Source organism: Solea solea, chromosome 20 (assembly GCF_958295425.1).
Source record: "Solea solea chromosome 20, fSolSol10.1, whole genome shotgun sequence".
NCBI classification, from domain to species: domain Eukaryota; kingdom Metazoa; phylum Chordata; class Actinopteri; order Pleuronectiformes; family Soleidae; genus Solea; species Solea solea.
Genome location: NC_081153.1, coordinates 13813623 through 13834038, shown reverse-complemented (window position 1 = coordinate 13834038; position 20416 = coordinate 13813623). Strand labels below are relative to the sequence as shown.

The 20416-nt window shown below is 41.0% G+C and overlaps 1 protein-coding gene across 2 annotated transcripts; it reads left to right on the top strand.

The window, feature by feature from the left end:
* The first annotated feature begins 1535 nt into the window (after positions 1-1535).
* poc1bl (POC1 centriolar protein homolog B (Chlamydomonas), like) lies at positions 1536-19936 on the top strand. 2 transcript variants are annotated; one of them, XM_058619613.1, is made up of 11 exons: positions 1536-1675; positions 6506-6954; positions 9437-9606; positions 11153-11342; positions 12110-12295; positions 12377-12494; positions 13638-13814; positions 15017-15148; positions 15738-15848; positions 17255-17407; positions 18395-19936. In XM_058619613.1, the coding sequence occupies exons 2-11, from the start codon at positions 6572-6574 to the stop codon at positions 18524-18526; spliced, it is 1752 nt and encodes a 583-aa protein (XP_058475596.1). In that variant the 5' UTR covers positions 1536-1675; positions 6506-6571; the 3' UTR covers positions 18527-19936. The 2 variants fall into 2 exon arrangements, with proteins under 2 accessions (XP_058475596.1, XP_058475597.1); XM_058619614.1 differs by lacking the exon at positions 1536-1675 and adding an exon at positions 4831-4980.
* The last annotated feature ends 480 nt before the right edge of the window (positions 19937-20416 follow it).

The window sequence follows — 20416 nt, the reverse complement described above, 5'->3', positions numbered from 1 at the left end:
GTCTCCACTGGGCTTGGCAGAGTCACTCATTAAACAGAACAAAGGTCACTTAGTTCACATTGCTCATACATTTGTTACAGACAAGGAAGCGAGAGTTTAAGCAGCTTTTATATTTTAATTCATTCATATTTTATAGCTTTTCTTCCCCACCACACACACACATGCGTCACTAAAAGTTTCAATTTAGACTAAGTTTAGGAGTCTGTAGAGAAGTACATATCCTAAATATTTGTTCATTTTAATTAAACTTGACATTAAAGTTCAAAATATGAGTTCACACTGTCACTGAAACGAAACCACTAAAACCTGCTAAAGTTTTAATCACCCTTTCATTCCTAGAGGCGAATTGCAGGAAGACACAGATTACGGCTAATAAACAGGCTAACGTGGAGTGCTGCGTCAAGTTAACTGGAGTTAGAGTCTCACCGACAAACGGAAGTATGACAGAATTAAACCTTTCTTTTTATTATTTACTTCTTGTATGGAGATGTTTTATTTCACTTGAAGGGCTTTCATATGCGAAATAAAGGTAAGAATATGATACAGACTTCAAACACGTCATAAAAGTTTCCAGAAAGTCATATTTGCAGTCCTATGACTATAATGTCCATTTTGAAGACAATTTTAAAAGATGAGAAACATTTAGTAAAAGCTGTCTTAAATGTCTCAAAATGTTTCATATTTTGTGCATATAATTATTCATCGAGTATTGGAGAAGCTGAAAGAAAAACATTTATTACATTTTTTATTTAATAATGGTCTAATGGTGGGATTGCTACAAGGAACTACGGTGGCCTTTGCCTACCAAAAAGGATGGTATTCTTCATTCGTGTATAGGAGCCAGGATTGAGTTGATTTAGTTTAGGTTTAGTTTAAATGATGAATGCAGGATTACTTGTTACAGCATAACGTTTGAACAGTTGAAGCCTTAAGCCTTTAAGTGAATGTCCATGAAGAAAAAGAACGTGCCTTTGTGGACCTTTGATGTTAGTGTTAGTGTTAGGGTTATGTGTGGATTGAAATGTAACCTGGATGTACAGCGAGTGAAAATAAGTTTAACCCCTCGTTTGCATGACTCTTTCTCGCCTTCTTTGTCTTTGCCACTTGTTTGCCTGGTTTGCCACTACTGTGTGGTTCTCAAACTTAAATTAAGTACCACTTGAGAATATATTGAGCTCTTGAAGTGACACTAATATCACCAACGTGAAAATACAGTGGTGTCAATAGGTCCAGCTACAGACCTTTCACAGAAGGCAGATTTATTCCCAATAAGATAATTTGCTCTCTCATAGTCCTCCTCTTCATCACATATACTTTACAGTGAGATTAGATTAAGATATTTTGTTAATTGTTTCATTTTCTACACACTCTGGTCAAAATTCCTCAGCTCCACTCTGATCACACACCCTGGCATATACAGTAGAACAGTATTTCTGTTCTGTTTTAATATACAAAATACCGTATTGTGTTTTTATTTTGAAAGGTCGTACCGGAAGCTCGTTGGTTCTCACGGCTGCATTAGCGCATATTTTGGTGGAGGAGGAGGAGGAGGAGGAGGATGTGGGTATGCTGACATCTGCAAGTCAAGAGGTTCGAGTGGAGGACGGTCAGTCTGACGAACGACGGCCCCAACATGCTTTAAAGATAGTCCAAGACATGTAACCCGTGTCTGAAGGTAAATAAATCACCGCATCAATGCTATCTTTCTCTCTTTTAATCCCGCTTTTTATAGTGTTGTGTTCGCTGTCGATACGTTCATTTGCATTTTCGACTCTCCTCCTGCATGTTTAAGTGATAGAGTCTTGCAGGGCGACTCATTTGACAGCGAAAAACGACTTTAATGAAGCAAATAAGTTCCAAACTCATTCAGTAACAGTCGTTTTGTCGTAAAAAAAAAACTTTTTTATTATTCTTATAAGTTATTGTTTACTAATGTATGCGACGTCCAGACTCTGTTGGACACATTTCAAACCCTGACGATGATGTAGTTTGACACATGGGGAGAAACCTGTTGCTCTGTGTGAAGACTCACTCAGTCTCACTTCCTCAGTCTCTTAATCCTCTTTTCCTCTCTAACAAAACCAAACCTGATAATGTGTGTAAGATATAGAGCATCAATATTAGGGATGTCCCCATACCACTTGTGTCCGATACCGATATCTACAACTATCGACCGATACCGATATATTCCGATACAGCCATTTTAGACCATTTATGAACATATGAAGCTGTTGACAAAAACATTTGTGCTGAGTCATTTCTGACAAGACTGTGTAACTGACTCTGCTAAAATGCTATTGTTGGTTTTTATTAACATTTTTACCGTCTGTGTGTAATGAAGCATGCAATATACAGTAAAGATGTTTGGATTGTATCAGATTCTACATTTTTATCTGTCCGATATCCGAACCAGTGATTTTGACCAGTATCGGACTGAGACCGATTCCCATCCCTTATTAATATACAGTCACAGTGATGTCACATCGTCATTCTACTGTATCATGGTGATATATGATATTATCGCACACTGCAGTGAATATAAAACTTTCACAATGTGTTGGTGAATTTCCATTGTTGGGAGCATCATGAGAAACAAAAACCAGCAGTGACCTGAAGATACTGGACACGTATATACAGTCCTAGTGATTTATACTGTAGTGCCTCAACTTCCAATATCTAATGTCAATATTTTACAAACTATCACTCACTTCTTTTTAGGGGTGGGTAAACATCCGTTTGTTGACAAATCATTGTCCTTCCTCGTGTAATACGATAATGGATGTGCAAATATCAATGTTTTAATCAACAAATTACGACACTGCTGTTTTTGCTCACTGGGCGTTAATTCTTGCGTGTCTCCTCATGGTGGCGCTGCTCAAATGAATGGGGGGAAACTTGGGTGGAAGTTACCTGGCTGAAGAAGAGAGAGTTTACAGCGGGATAAGAGTTGCTCCATCCACGGTCAATACATTTATATTTATCCTTATCCTTTATAGACTTCGTTCTCTATGTTGAGATTAAATAGAAAAATACTGCACTTGTGAACTTTTCAGGTCTTCTTCAGTTAGGCAGATATTGCAGTGTATTGTTATACGTTTGTCTTGCAAGATATTGATTATCACAGAATCGCTGTATCGCAATATTATTGGTATTGTGGACAATGTATCGCCATGTACCCTGTGATTCCCACCCCTGTTTCTTTTACCCCTTTTTGGTTTACTTTCAAATAAGTCTCCGAAGCTGACGGGTCTCAAACGCTGAATATTATGTGCAGGCTCGTCCAAAATCTTCCCACTAATTCCAGCCCCTCATCATTTATAATTATATTATATTCCCACTTAAGAATGTTAAATAAAAAATGTAATGTTTTTGTAAGATGTTTTTGGAAATCTACGTCTGTTAGTCACGCCCATTGGAAGTGGGAGGAGATGACACACTTTCCAGACTCAAATGAACTTGACATACAGTCTGGTGTTAACCAGGCCACTCTGTATCTGTAAACTTTCAGAAAATGCCGCCAAATAAGAGCCCATTTCTCAATCATGTCGGACTTTCATGTTCTCAAACTGCTTGATCGGTGAATTATCAGCGTTTTTTTTATCAGCACAGGCCACTTCTGAAAGCTTTAGAGGCGTTTTCCCTCGCCTTCGTCAGTCTTATCAGTCTTGTTGTAAAACCATTAATTTCCTGTGTGCAGTGTGGGAATGTCACTGGCTGACATGAGATTCCAAACACTGTTAAAGTAATAAATCCAGAGATAGTCGCAATGAGCTGATAAACTTAATCAGAGCTGTGTGATCCCATGTGGTTCCAATGTAACAGGCATTTATTTATATTTAAAAGTTGCACAACAGCTTTAAAGCATTTCGCTTTGAAAGTTATCTCAATAATATTTAGATTTTATTGATATTGTGTCAAGTCATTTCAACTTGAATGAAGGGAGAAGAGGTGGGTCTTTAGCAGATTTAATTTCAATGGGTAAATCGTTGCAACCTGTTATTAGACCTCAGGGATTGCGATTGCGATATGATTTGATCAGAGGAATGGTAATCATTATTCTCATTTTCATGCAAAAAAACCACCTTTAAAATGTAAAAATTTCAAAATTTACTGTGTGATATGTGTGCAGATCTGTGAGGAGCAAAGATGTTCTCTTCAGTCTGTAGAAAAAGATGTGCCTAGATCAAGACAATAATTCATCTGAAGGGATATTTTGACAAGGGACCACACGGTTGGTGTAGTGGTCAGCAAGAAGACCCCGGTTCATGACCCAGTCGGAAACAAGGGCCTTTCTTCTCCGGGTTCTCCAGTTTCCTCCCACAGTTCAAAAACATGCAATATGGGGATTAAGTCAATTGGACACTCTAAATTGACCGTAGGGGTGAGAGTGTGAGTGGATGGTTGTTTGGCACAGCACCCCCCGTGACCCTCATGTGGAGGATAAAGCGGTAGAAAATGGATGGATGGATGGATGTTCAGCCCCAAGTGGTCTGAGTTCTTCTCTTGATTCCCTTTTTGCAAAGGTGAAGAGAGAAAAGAGAACCATCGTTTATCAAGGCTCTCTCGTGTCGTTGCACATTTCAAGTCTCTATCTGTCCAGCTTTTATCTGTTGGGCCTAAAACGCCTCCGAGGCTCATTTTACAGCCCTCTCAGTCAGTGTTGTATGCACAGATCGTTTTTAGTAAAGAGCTGTTTGTGCTGTGGAGGGGAGCCAGCGATACCTGTTCTACAAGCCTAACAGCAGGATTGCTTTATTTTCTCAGCTGCAGCATGTGTAACCTCTTCCTCTTGTACTTACTGCATGTTACACATTACAGCTATTTGCTCTTTTCTCTTGACTGGCTGACGAGGAAATGAGCCATGTGTGTGTAGTACACGCTGTTCATTCCAGGCTAACCATGGAGAGTGATGGCGTCCTTCCTTCTCCAGCGTCATAGAAATGAACTGTCCTCACCGGTTCCTTCATCGCTATTAAAGAGGTTGGGAAAGTACATGTAATTCTTATCCTTCATTTTTCTTCAGTACCTTTTTAGTCAGGAAGCATGGCTATCGGATTCAGAGACAGAGAGAGAGGGAAGTGTGATGGACAACCAGTAAATGGGGGTTTTGTCTCCAGGCGTCTCCATTTTGTAACCTCAGGACTCCCTAGTCTTCTGGCCCAGGCCCAGACGAGAGTGAAAGGACTGAGCTGCTCCTGCTGCTGCTGCTGCTGCTGCTGCTGCTACTTTCAAGAACTCAGTGGAAATTGAGTTCCCCCTGACTTTGTATCACAGCACCCTGATGCAGTTTTTGTTTTGTTTTACAGCGCTTTCCCAGCGGCAAAATCAAATTGTTACCAGAATTAAGCCCAAAATAAGGAAACAACCATGACTGGGCTCTGATGTGGATAAGAGGAAGGAGTGTGTGTGTATTTGTTTATCTGGCACTGGCTGGTAGTCCTGTAAACAACACTCTGCACGCTGCTTTAAAATTAATGTAATGTGATTACGTTCAGCTCAGTGTCAATACAGCCAAGTGCTCTTAATTACTGCAACCGTCTTTCATATTCACACACGGTGACTCGATCTGACAGACATGAATATCTTACTTTAATCTGACACCGATTTTCCTTATGTGTTTCTGCAAATCCTATTTTTAAGTCCAGATAAAAGGGATCTGTCTGGTTGTGCAAATGTTCCACCCAGGTCTCTGGGCAGTCTCAGACAATGGAAGTCCTAAAATTAGGAAGCCTTTACAAAAGGCCTGACTTTTAATCTCAACCTGAACAAAAGGCTTGCTGAGGCCCGACTCATTGAGGTTATTTTAAATACGAGTAGGCTTGGATGTAATGGTGCAGTGTGTTTGCTACATAAAGTACTGCAGCACAAAACTGATGAATATGCAAATATGTGTTAGAAAAATGGGGGGGGGGGGGGGGGGGGGTGCATTGCTGTAGCTAAAACATTTATGCTGTGTATAAACATCCAGTTTGAGCTTTTGTTGACAAGAACTGGGTGAGAGGTAAAATGTCTCAACACGAGCATGTCCAGTTACCTACAGCTGTTTCCTGAAGGGTTAGGGTGCCTAACGGTAGACGATGGATGGATGGATACCGGAAAGCAGAGAAATAGATCTTGTGTCCAAATACTTGTCATTATTCACCAGCGCGTCACACATCTGTGACGCCAGCGTCTTAGTACCGTAAAAATGCCAGATATTGAAATTGAAAGTTATCTTGGAAAAAGGAGGCAGAAGCACTCACTCATTGACTCAATTTTTTTGGACAATTCTACAGCTGTAAAATCAATATAAATCCAGGTGTCCTGATTATCATGATGGTCACAAGAGGGTTTCATGCCTGACCTTATATTTAAAATGTCAGTGTTGATTAGCGGTGCTCTGGTCTATTAAGAGTTATGTCCTAAGGCCACTTTTTAATATGATTTAGTTGATTAAAACGCATTAACACCTGATATGTAAAATAAAATATTTTACAACCCTATCGCCTTTCTCTTTTCCCCCCAGAGGCTTGTGTCCTGTCGGGCACCCCGAAGCTCCGCCAGTCACGGTGCCTCCCTGGGGCTGTCCGTCATGAGGGGGCGTTTCTCTCGAAAACTGGGTGTGCTGGCCAAGGCGTGCCTCCTGCTGTGGCTACTGTGGCTGGGCTACCTTCTGCTGGAGCGTGCCTCGTTCCCATCCTCTGTGCAGGAGGAAGATGAGGACCTCAAATTTCTGGAGAGAGATAAGGTCTTGTCAGAGGAGAGAGGGGCTGAGGGGCTGCTGGCGAGGCCTCTGTACATTAAGCCAGTGCTAGAGGGCAATGCTCCGGGGGAGTGGGGTCGGGCTACGCACCTCACCCTCAGTCCTGAGGAAAAGAAACTCGAGGAGGAAAGCATAGAGAACTATGCCCTCAATATCTATGTCAGTGACAAGATTTCCCTTCATCGGCATATCCAGGACCACAGGATGATTGAGTGAGTAGAATTCAATATGGTTCCTATAAATAATGACTTAATAGAAGTCACTAAGTGAATAATTTATATTCACGGAGAATCAGTTGCCTGTTGTTTTCCAGCAAATCACTTCTTTTTTTATTTTTTTTATTGCCTGCTGTTTCCTTTGAGGTTCTAGTCGAAACATAAATGCACCTCTGGCCCTGGCCGCTGCATGGAGCAGATAGCTGTGCTGCAGCTGTGTCAGGGAAAAGTGACTCAATAGAGATTAAGTCGAGCTCTTTACTGGAATCAGTTTTCCTGTGACAGTTAGAAACAAAGATGAAGGCTCATGATGCTGCGCTGCAGGGCTTACCAAAGCTGCTATAAGCAGCTCTGTGCCTGAATGGATTTATTCCATCCAGAGTGGTTCTCCACGGCGCAGCCTGTGATGAAACGCAGAGTAACGTGTCTTTTATTAGTCGTTTTTCATCTTGCCCTGGCATACTAATGAAACCCAGATGCGCTGTCTCTCGTTTTGTGTGTTGTATATGCCCTGGAGCACACCAGTGATTCATAGATTCCTTTTAGCACTGGATTTCTTGAATTTTTATCTTTGTGTAACGTGTATAAATGACTTGTATTGAACATGCTGGGATGAAACTGACTTCAAGCTACAGTTGCAAGAAAAAGTACAGTGAGCCCTTTGGAATTATCTAGATTTCTGCACAAATTGGTCAGAAAATGGGAGCTGAGCTTCATCTTTCTGTTTCTGCAAAACAATAACAGCATCTCCGTACAGATGACTGTTCATAGAACCACATTTAGGGACCGTTGCCCTTTCTTACTATTTTGTTATTATCAGACCATCGCAAAGAAGCTCCTCCTCCTCTCTTTTTAAGTTCGACGTGGACCGTGATGGGTTTTTTTGAAAGATAAAGACAAGATCAGCATCAATATGAATATTGAGAGTGTCTGAAAATCTCTCTAATTTAGGACATAACTATCGGGGAGACTTGCCTCTGCTGTACTACATGTGGGGGATTTATACAGAAGCATCGTTTGTAGATTTAATTGTGATTGCTACTCTGTGCTGCAGATCTCCCGCACAAGCTTGTTGTGTGGGTAATACTGTGGCCAGTTTTTACTTAATAACAAACAAACATTTTGCAGCTGGGATATGAATGGGTGTCATCCAATCTAGGCCGATCAGTCGTTACAGGCCAGTGAAGTGAGATCTGAGGATTACACCCCTCACAGATAACAGTGAATAGATGGTGAATGCTGCACTAGTGTTTCTGTTTGGCTTTTTTGCGTAGCAACAGTGTGAGCAGTGGTGTGACGTCCTCCCATGCTGATTTATTTTAGGTGGTGTTTGTGCACTTTGTTACACTTTTAGTTTCCTCTTTTGTTGCAGAACAATCTTTCGCAAGGCAGCACAGTGAACGCAGTGCTTTTAACTCGTTTCCAAAGACGTAGTTTGGTGATGTCAGAGAGCGGCGTGGGAATTGCTTTGTTGTCTCATTTGGTTGAACTTCCCGTTTGCGCTGTACAGGGAGACCGTTGGTGGCAGAACTTGCTGCAAACGAAGTAGTTGTGATTCGTTAGTGACAAATGCACAATATAAATAAAAAAAAAAAAAGACAACACACTGCCTAACTTGGAAAAAAAAACATATTCATTGGTGGTTTCCCCCGGAAGTTACAACAGAGATGGTAAAGCAGATGGTGTTGATCAAAGGGGACCAAAATGAAACGGTCCATTACTTTGAACAGAACGACAGATTTCTATGGGTATGCAGAGTACTAACTCCACCATATATATACCATCAGTCTTGTCATTTTTAGACATTTTAATGTCATATTTCAAACTCAAAGGAAAGGAAAACAGTTGATTTGATTGGTTTTGACCGTTGCGTTATATATTTGTTCCAATCCAAGCACCATTCCAACTGTGTCATAGTTGTTGGTTTAAGCCTCTGGCTGTAAAATTGGCCTAAAGCCATTCCGCTTGTGTCAGTGGTTACACTTTGTGTTGAACACATGGATGTACAAAGATACAGCTCAAAGAAAGGAACACAAGAAAAGCCTTTGCTGTTGCTTCATACCTCCGTTTGTACTCAGTCTATCAAATTACTACTTTTTCATTTCTTTGGTTTTATTTTGTTACCAGTTTTTTCCCCCGGCCCATCTGTTCTTCCCTTTATGTCTGTTTGCCCGGGTTTCTGTGGTCTGTCCCAGAGCACTGCCGTGGTATGTTGCTCATTGGTATGATACCCTCCCTACACCCCATCCGTATTTTTTGCAGCTCTTTATTATTTTAACGACTGCCATCTGGATCGAGACCAGACACCTCTTCTGGCTTCAGTAGTTGCTTTAGGTTGCTGACCTACGGTATATGCAGGGAATTGTTGCTGAGTCCTTTTAGAGGGCCAATTTGTTCCTTTTTTTTTTAATAAATCTGCACCCTAAATGTGTGACCATGTCTCCCCAACACCACCTACACCCACAAAAACACATTTCAGATGCCGAACCAAGACGTTTGACTACCGGCATTTGCCAACCACCTCTGTGATCATAGCCTTCTACAACGAAGCCTGGTCCACCCTGCTGAGGACTATCCACAGTGTGCTGGAGACCACGCCTGCAATCCTGTTGAAAGAGATCATTCTCATTGATGACTATAGTGACCGAGGTTTGACACTCAACATGAAACAAATGTGTTATTATTTCCTTTTTTTTTTAACCATTGAGGGCCTGATCAGAAGCCCCCTTTTTATTCATTTGCAGCAATTTTGGACCAGCAACCATATGTGCACATGTAATGTACTTTATTTTAGAGCTGCAACTAACGATTATTTTAATAATCGATTAATCTGTCGATTATTTTCTCGATTAATCGTTTAATCGTTCGTCCATAAAATATCAGAAAACCTTAAAAGATGTTGATCTGTGTTCGTCAAACCTGGAAATGACGATGTTCTCAAATGTCTTGTTTTGTCCACAAACCAAAATGATTTACTTTTAATGATTTCTTTGTTATCCAGAACAAAGAAATGAAGAAAATATTCACATTTAAGAGGATTAAACAATCGGAAATCTTGTTTTAATCATGAAAAAGCATCACACCGATTAATCGATTATCAAAATAGTTGTCGATTCCTTTAGTAATCGATAAATAATCAATTAATTGTGTCAGCTCTACTTTATTTCTATAGCCCTTTACAACAGCTCACAGGGGCTTTACAAAATAAAAGCATGTCAGACACACAGCCTCAAAAACACATGGTATAAAAACAAATCTATGAAACATAAACCAAAGCATGGAAATACAAAAGAATAAAACTATCACAAGCAATTTAGGACAATGGACAGATGCTATTTGTGGAGAGATAATTAGATAATTGTCTTATATGAACCAACGGAGGAATGAGTCAGGACACATTCTTTTAAAGATAAACGAAAGTGAAATGTGACTGCAATTTTTAGCCATTAAGGATATAAATGATAAGGTCTTAAATGTTGCTGCACAGTGCGTGTTGTATACATTTGAACTTCAGTGCAAACATTTATTCTTGACCTTAAAAGCGAATGTGATGTGTAAAAAAACAATTTTCACTCACTTGCTTTTTCTAGTCTTCATGTTCTAATGGAACTAGTATTCAGCCCCAGCTTGTCTAGTCAGTGTGCATCGGGAGACATTTCTCCATAACGATGACTTCAGTGAGCCCTGAACTGCCCTGACATCATTTCCTCTCCTCTCACCACCCTGACCAAATGGAATGCCAGAGATGCCACTCCAGAACCAGAATGGTTACTGCAGACAAGACAGGGACGACGGGACTGACAACATACTCTCTCGTGTTTCCGAGCTGGTTGAGTAGGATGTACTGTAGCATCCAGGCCTCAGTTTTCAATCATTTAGCCCCTAAAAGCTCAGTTAACGGTGATAATGGAGTTTAGACAGTTGTGAAATGGACGTCCTTCATCAGCAAAGACACCTCAAATCTTGGCCGGCAGATATTTCCAAAAAAACTTTGATTTACCACTGCATGCTGCCTGTCTGACCCAAATCAGTGTAAATAGAGTATCTTTGACTCTTAAGGTCGCTGCTTTTGCTCTTTGTACTGGCATTAACATCAGAAACTTCTTTTCATATTAATAAGTAAAGCATATTTTAATGTTTTCTGTCCCCTGGCACACTTAATGCTAATAATGGTTGTGTGTGTGTTTGTGTATAGTATATCTGAAATCCCAGCTGGCCGAGTACATCAGCAACCTGCAACGCGTGCGGCTCATCAGGACAAACAAAAGAGAGGGTCTGGTCCGCGCTCGTCTCATCGGCGCCACCTTTGCTACGGGCGATGTACTGACGTTTCTCGATTGCCACTGTGAGTGCGTCCCAGGCTGGATTGAGCCTCTGCTGGAAAGGTGAGTTCAATTTGTGCGTAAAGGAATTTGAAACGAAGCACCCTGCCCAAGTAAAACGAGAGGGCACGCAAACCGGTTGGAGTATGAATGAGAAGGTTTTTGAAACATTTCAGAACGGCATTCTACTGCTCAATAAGCCGGTTGTTCTGCATTTTTACTGGATAAACACTTCGTGCCCGACCCACTCCTGCTCAGTGGCAGTCCTCGCTTGTATGACGCCCTAGGCGGATCACTACCCTGGCAACCTCCCACACACACACACACACACACACAAAACTGTTGTGTTTACATATCAAATGTTTGTAACTATTGTACAAAAAACATTTTTTATTATAGATGCATATCAAGACTATGTACAGTCATGAATTTAAAAAACAAAACAAGAATAAGAATAAATCCAACATAGAATATAAATGTGCTTTATTTATAAGCAATTTGTGTTGTAATTGACTTTTAACCTGAGGACTGAGGTGAACTCACCCCCACCCTCCGTTTGGTTCTTCCCACTTCATGTTGGCAGTGAGGGTGCCGGCGTCCCTGCCTGTAGAGGGCGCCCATTTGCAACACATAACATTATTAATTAATTACATCATTTGTGTTCACAAAGATTAAACAGAGGCAGAATAATAACCTCAGCAACAACATAAATCACCAAACGTTATGCACTGCAGCTTTAGGAAACACCAGTAAGAACACACACATAACACTAAATCATGTGTTGTGTTGTCTCGTCTCCTCCTCCTCTACATTCTGTTTTGGATTTTAAGGATTGGTGAGAATGCCAGCACCATTGTTTGCCCCGTGATCGACACAATTGACTGGAAAACGTTTGAGTTTTATATGCAGACGGATGAGCCAATGATTGGAGGATTCGACTGGAGACTCACCTTTCAGTGGCACTCGGTCCCTGAGGTGGAACGCAAGAGGCGCAAGTCTCGCATTGACCCCATCAGGTGATGGTTGGACACTTTGCAAGATGTACTCGCAGTGAAAAGCACTAAAAAGACTAATTGTTTTCCTTGATTTTACTCTAGATCCCCTACAATGGCAGGTGGATTGTTTGCCGTCAGCCGGGCTTACTTTGAGTTCCTCGGCACGTATGACATGGGCATGGAGGTGTGGGGAGGAGAAAACCTGGAGCTCTCCTTCAGGGTGAGTTCAGGTTTCCTGCGGTGGAAACCGCAAATCACTTAGACATGTATCAGTTTGCAACCTGTGACTAATCTCACCATTATCGCATTTGACTGAGCTTGGGTTTTTCCACTGTGACAAAAAAGTACACAGAAAGATCAGTGAAATGTTGACATCCCATTCGCAAAATGAATGTTTTGTTGATGGTCTTACGCCCCCCGAGAACGCTTGATTCATCCGCTTAACAGCGAACAGTCACTGCTTAACTGACGTGACAGAGACACGCGTCAGTGTCGGATCACAGTGGCATCTGAAACTGCTCCCTCCTATTGGCGGATACCTTGTTGGGACATTGGTGTTGATTTTCACTTGTTTGCGTCAATCAAATTGGCACAGACGTAAGGTCACTGTGAGGGAGGTCATGTAAATTGTGTGTGAACTTTCTCCATTTGTGATTGGATTCTGGTTTAAATGGGCTGAGGGGTTGCACTGTATGTGTGGGGATAGGAATGCAGCTCACTGGGAAAAATAACAAAATGCTTGGTGAATTAAGATGTCGAAACTGTATAGACAACAATTAGTTTGCCCTGTTTTGGTCAAAACACAGTGGCCATTTTGCCATGTTTTAGCAGGAAAACAGGTTTTTCTGATCACATTAATGATGTCTCTGTTCAGTTAATATAAACCAGGTCACGGTGACAGTGAACTGGCATGCGTCCTGAAACTGAGCAAGCTAAATGGAGCTCAAAATTCATTCACTAATTCAAAACGAGTGAGTGTTGTTTATTCGTTTTTGTTGATTCCACAATAAAGGGGGGGGGGGCATGTATACAGTGCTAATCAATATCATGAACAAGTTACAGCACACAGCTGTGTTTCTCACGCAGGAAGGATCTGTCACCACAGATACCATTGTTTGTGTACAAAGGCTGGGATGGACTTTAAGCATTTGCAGTATATAAAGTATCGACTTGCTCATTTGCAGATAAGTCAGTCAGTGGCTGAATGAGAGACAACGTCATAAATGTCAGTACAAACATGTGGCGTATTATTGACAGTGCTGGAGGATAATGATAAATCTTTCAAGAATTGTCAGAACGTGTGTATTTTAACATGTTAACATGAGATATCACAAGGTTGTAATTATCTGATGTGTGCACTCAGGTGTGGCAGTGTGGGGGCAGCCTGGAAATTCACCCGTGCTCTCATGTGGGCCACGTGTTCCCTAAAAAGGCCCCTTATGCACGGCCCAACTTCCTCCAGAACACCGTACGAGCTGCAGAGGTTTGGATGGACTCTTATAAACACCACTTCTACAACAGGAACCCTCCAGCCAAAAAGGTAGGAGTGCTCAGGTCTTTAAACTTTGCTGAACATTTTGCTGGCTGTCAAATTGACCTGTAAATTTAGAGTTGACTTTAAGCTCCTCCTCCTACTTTGGAACACGCTACCCTTAGATATCAGGGAAGCCAGCATAAAACTTTACTCCGCACATTTCTGTTTACATATTTTATTTATTTATTCATTTAATAAAATGTATTTGGACTAGAACATGATTATTGAATGATTCATAAAGTACATGTTTACAGTGTTGGCAAACATTGAACAACTGATATATATTTAAAATGCATTTTAACATCAAGGATTTAGAGATTTTAAGAGGTTCCTCAAAATATATATAAAAAAAATAATTCTTTATTTTAATCTTTCTACTTACAGGTCATATTAGCCTATTCACACATCTCTGTCACTCACACCCGCACAGTTTTCTGGGGGCAGGAAAGGGTTTAGTGTCTTGACCAAGTACATTCTGACATTTTGACCCCCAGGATCAAACCACCAACCCTCTAATAGGTGGACAAAGTGTTGATCCACAGTTTTATTTCCATGACTGTGGGTTTTACTGTTTTATTGTTACATGATCTTAGCCGCGGGCAGTGCAAAAAATGTTCCCGACTTGTGGTTTCTTTGTGTTGGAGCTTCACCTGAGCAAACACCTATGATGATAACTACAGTACAGTTTGTGCACTAGGTGTGATCAGTCTGAACAGGATCCAGGATGTAAATATTACATTTACTGGTATGCTTTATCAGGTTTTCCAGAGGATGTAAGCTGAACTAACAGAATGATGAGGATAATAATAGTAGTGCTGTCAAACAATTAAAAAAATTGAGAGATTAATTAATCACGATCTGTAATTAATTCATCTAATTAATCTCTTTTTTAATCTCACCTAAAAAATTTGTGTGTGAGTGCTCGGGCCCTAATAAAACATCAGGTCCATATAGACCCTTACATTGTATACAAACATTCCAAGCCTAGTATCCTGTCGACTAGTCCCACTTCTGCTTGTACTAACTAGTACTAGTACTACTACTTCTACTAGTTCCAGGCCAAGTATGTTTTCTGACCCCACACATGAAAACGGATTTTATAAAAAAGATTAAAAATTAGATTAACGCGATTATAAAACTGTCATTAATAAATCGTAATTAACGCGATAATTTGACACCCCTAAATAATAGTTTTGCTTGTTTTCCAGGAAACCTATGGGGACATCTCAGAACGGCTGCTACTGAGGGACAGGCTGAAGTGCCAGAGTTTTGACTGGTACCTGAAGAACATTTATCCGGAATTACATGTACCTGAGGACAGGGAGGGCTGGCACGGGGCTGTGAGTGTCTGTTTTTTTCCTTTCTTCCCTCTATGATGAATCCAGACAAGAACACCACGTGTTTAAAATCCTGCGGATGGATCGATGTCTGAACCGAGACAAACAAAGGCTTTAAAACTCATTTGGTCTTAGCTGAAGACAATTTTAGGCCAGACGTCTGGTCGGAGTGCTTCACCCACCACAAGATCTTTAACAAAGAAGTTAAATCCCCGCAAGATTTCCTAAGACTTAACCACCCTCTTGCCTTGCTGCCCCTTGTTACACTTTGACAGCTGTGAGGCATTCATTGTCTGATGTGTATCATACTGACAACATGGATACACAATGGCACATGTTGAAAATAACGTGTTTTATGTAGAGGTTAAAATGTTGACTTTTGGTGAAAATAAGCACACCAGCGGAAAATGTTTTTGTTTTGAGATGATATTTCAAAAGGCTTTCTGTCATTTAATCCAGTAGCTTCAGGGGTGTTGTTCAGTGTATGGTCTCACAGTCTGACCTGCCGCTCCAGCATAAAACCAACCACGTCTTACAGCAATCAATACAGCATTTTAATCATGACTGATATTTATTGCTCTCCTCTTGCCAGGTGCGGAGTTTAGGAATACAGTCAGAGTGTCTGGACTACAATGCGCCAGACCATAATCCTACCGGTGCCCACCTTTCTCTCTTCGGCTGCCATGGCCAGGGAGGCAACCAGGTACATTAAACTTTCTCCCCTCTTGCACGTACGTACTCTGGGAGGTGTATTTTAAAATGTCAGCAATTTCTGCCAACACCTAAAACGATTCATGTCTGAAAAATAATCTGTGCTGTACTTGAATGTAATGAAGGGAGAAGAATCTGACATCCACATAAACCCCAAACTATCGCACGGTGCCATTTAGTTTTTTTAGGTTTCAGATGAACGCCTGTCAGCTCCAGTGATGGACGGTTGAGCAAGCTGCTGATTATTTGTCTCTGAGGGTGTATATTTAATGTTGGGCAATAGACAGAGCTTTCTTTCTGTTAATCTCCACCCTGCTTGATGTCTCTGATTACCCCACCAGTGCACGCCATTGAGTCATAGAATAGCACAGCGTTAGACTGAAAATCGATGTTTGAATGGCTCTCTGCTGAAACAAAACCTGAGGGCCCTTCACAAACTTCTCCCTGCTCCTTTTTCCCTGGCCCACATAAAAAGCACTTTCCTTTTAAAAGATACATGAGCGTCACTGGCAGAATTAATGGCACAGCCTGGGTAAACACGTTTGAAGCCAGAAACCGGAGCCTCGAGAGAGTCTTTTATTAGAGGCAGCCACCAAGGGCCCCAATGCACCTGAAAGATGTTTGAGAAGTAAAGACAAGGATGGGCAAGTATGAAGATTGATTACCGGACCCTCTGTTTAATGGGTAACTAGGGATTGTTGCATGTTTTGATGTTTTGTCCCAGTGGGCCAGGATGTTGAAATGACACCAGTTGGGTTTGTGTTCACGTCTGCTTGACAGGACCTGCCAACGCTCCATCTCTCCCTCAGCAGAGGAAGAGAAAAAACATTCTGTTTTTCATGCCAACCTGCAACATTGTGCTTGTTGAAATCCCTCCTGAACAAATAGAGATGAAGGTAGAGAGAGAGATGCACTGAAAGTAGACGGGGAGGGAAAACAGAATGCTAATCTTATAATCACCAGTGCTTTTCCAGTTGGGTTGCGTTTGAAAAACATGTACAATACAATACTATGTGCTGAAGTGCTCCATAGACAGACCTCCATCAGATTGAAGCACTGTCCTCAGTGATGGGGACATCAAGTCACCTAGTATCCTCTGGGATTCCACAGGTCCGAGGGTTGCTAACATTTACACACCAGTATACTTTCTGTCAACCAAGTTCTAACCAGAGATAACTCATTAGCACGTGACATGATAGCAAGCAAATACTGGATGGTAAAAAGACAGTTTAAGCCACTGCAGAGCTTTTGTGTCAATGCAGAGGACAAAACAGTTCAACGCTTTCATAGTGTTTGGGTTGGGTTGCTTTCTTAAACACACTTACAGTAGAATACAATACAATACAGAGATGTGTACAGAGCAAATAGCCACACAATCGGGTCTCTCTTCTCCTGCAGTACTTTGAACACACATCTCAGAAGGAGATCCGTTTCAACTCGGTGACAGAGCTGTGTGCCGAAGCGCTCGATGGACAGACCTCCATCGTGATGAAGCACTGTCCTCACGACGGGGACATCAAGTCTCCAAGTATCCTCTGGGAATTCAGAGCGGTAAGGGATACTAACATTTACACACTGTCTCTCAACCAAGTGCACACCCAAGACAAAAGCCAAACAATTTGTGTGCATATGCAACTGACAGAAGAAAAAAATACATATGTACACAGATCCATCCCAAAACAGAGCTCATTTCACAAGTTAAAGGGACTATATGCAAGAGATGCAACTAGTTTGAACCAATTCTGCACAAACCAGAAGGTGGACCTATAAGGATCTAGCCACACTTACCCCTTTTTTTTTCATAACATAAACAAAAACAGAAATTTCAATCAGTAAACACAGTTTTAAGTTGTGAATAAAATGGCTCTATCACTGTAGTCAATCAGTGCCTTTACATGCATAGTTTAGTTCAATCAATGTAAGGCCGTAGTCCGACTAAGACAGGCAATCGGACAACTTTCCAAGCCCGGACTCCAGTCCGACTAAGTGTATACATGCAGGAGTAATCAGACTATGAATCGTATTATCCAGGTATATTAGCCTGACTAAAACATGCTTGATTTTAGTCGGACTAACATGATTCCATGACATTAAGAAAAGCTAATTATTGTCTTAGTCTGACTTAAATCAGACTTTTAACATGCATGTAAACGCACTGAGTGTTTCAATTAGATGCATGCACAGAACACCAAGTCCGACTCCAGTCCGACTAACCGTATACATGCAGGAGTAATGAGACTATGAATCGCATAATACAGATATGTTAGTCCGACTAAGACTAGCTTGAATTTACAGTAGTTGGACTAATGTGTTTACATGACATTAAGAGAACCAAATTATTGACTTTTAACATGCATGTAGAGTGTTTCGATTCAACATGTTTTCTTAATCTCTGATGACACATCAAATAATTTTATGACCTAATACTGTAATGTATTGACCCCCAAACCCAACTTAGTATAGCATTCAAGGATTACTAAACTGCACACATTTCTAACCCTACACCTAATCTACATGTCCCCCCTCAAACCCTGTCAGGATGGGACCATCTATCACCCTCAGTCAGGCATGTGTGTGACTGCCTACCGCAAAGCCGACGGACGCACGGACGCGCAGATGAAGCAGTGCGCCGCGGGAGACAAAAACCAGCAGTGGAAGTTTGAGAAGTAGAAGGAGAAAGAGTGACCCTCACAGGAAGTGACCTTCTTTAACCGTAGTGCAATTACTACAGTGGATGTCTCTGTCCACTTCTCCCAGTCCTCCAGCTCTCCAAGTCTGCACTCTATCGAATGGGAAAAGCAAGCAAATGCTGGATAGTAAAAAAGACACTTTAAGCCACTGCAGAGCTTTTGTGCCCATGTGAAGTGCAGACTGTGGTGGAGTGGAGGAGGATTCCCAGGTGAGATTTACTGGGTCTTTTTTGAGACTTAAACGTTTGTGTTGCCTTCGTCCAAGTGCCTTTGCAACCAAAATGGAATGCAGTGTCACGTCTTTTTGCAACGACGCGACGGCAGTAAAACCTGTTCGACTGTCCAGCTCTCCGAAGAAGTGCCTTTCAGATTAGTTCGAGACATAAATGTGTTCGCCGTCCAGCCTAAATGTGCAATTAATATTGATTTTTAATGTTTAATACTAAATGTTTGTTTCTTACATCTAAAAAAAATAAAAAACCAGTGGAAAGATAGGCTGCTCAAAGACATAATGCCAGGAATGTAACATGCTCCGTCATGTGAGAGGAAACCTGGTAGACCGACGGAGAGATTTGTGGTCACACTAGACTGACACTCAATTCTATGCTTTGCATGTGGAGCCAGTTTCATGGTAGAATGCTGGCTGAACAAGACTTGAAGCAGTCCCCCGAGGTTTAGAGTGATGACAGGAGTCTTGTAATCCATTCTTCCCTGTGGTGTAAAAATGAAGGAGACACTCCAAACTCGTCTGTCAGTGTGTGCCTTTGACAGGTTTGTCGTACTCAGAATGTGTTTGTGCCAAAATGAAACGTGCCAGTGGACGTCAAATGTATTTAGAGCCTGAGAAATGCTTAAAACATCTAAAACACTGATTAAATGCACTTGATTTTATGTCACACAAAGGCCTTAGTCTTAGCCTGTTTAACTTAATCTTGGCTGTGTGAAAACCTTATACTTGAAATGGCATCGAAACACTCCTCTGTTTTCTTTTCTTTTAATTTATAATGAAGATTTTGTCAGCATTTGTACTGTGGGGTGTGAGGACAAAGAGATGCGGTGTAGATGTTGTTGACATTGTAGATGAATAGTGAGTGAGTGTGCTCCGAGTTCACGGATGAAGAGTTACTCAGACATGTCAGTGGATACAGAGTGAAAACATGAGAGGTGGTTCTTGTGTTTGTTTTACCTTTTTTATAAATAATGTTTGGAAAAAGGGACCAGAGGGGGGGCCGTGCTACTCTAAAGCACCGCGAAAACTACTGATAATGCAAAAATGATGATTACTTGACATGAAGAACAGGGTGATTGACATGGGATGGATGATTTAAATGAGGTTAAAGCTGTAAGGATGGTGAAAAGAAATAAAAAAAAAATCTTAACCACAAATGTCCATTTGTCGTATTCTTGCACTCATTTCTTCACACACAGCATCACTTACAATATTCAAAATAGACATTATTTACTTTTACTGTGCTATGGTTCTAGCCACAAGCTTCATTTCTCACTCCCTGTTCCACTCAAGTGACACTATTTTCAGTTATTTGGCGCCACCTTCTGCTAGGTAAGCGTATAACTGAAGAGTAAGGTGAGAGAAAGGTATAGGTGATTTCAAAGAATGAGTCAAATTTATGCTGTAATGTTATTTAATGTGATTACTTAAATTGCATTGCATGATTTAATTTTATATTCATAAAACAATAAAATATTTATTATTATTATTTTAACTTGTGTGTGTGACTTAAGTGTAAACAGATTTCCCTTACACACATTAAAACCATTTTCAAATGAGTTCACCCACGATTAAAACTATCACCTCAGTCACAGGAGGACTCTTGTGTCTTTCAGTAAAGCAGGGTTTTGATCCTATACA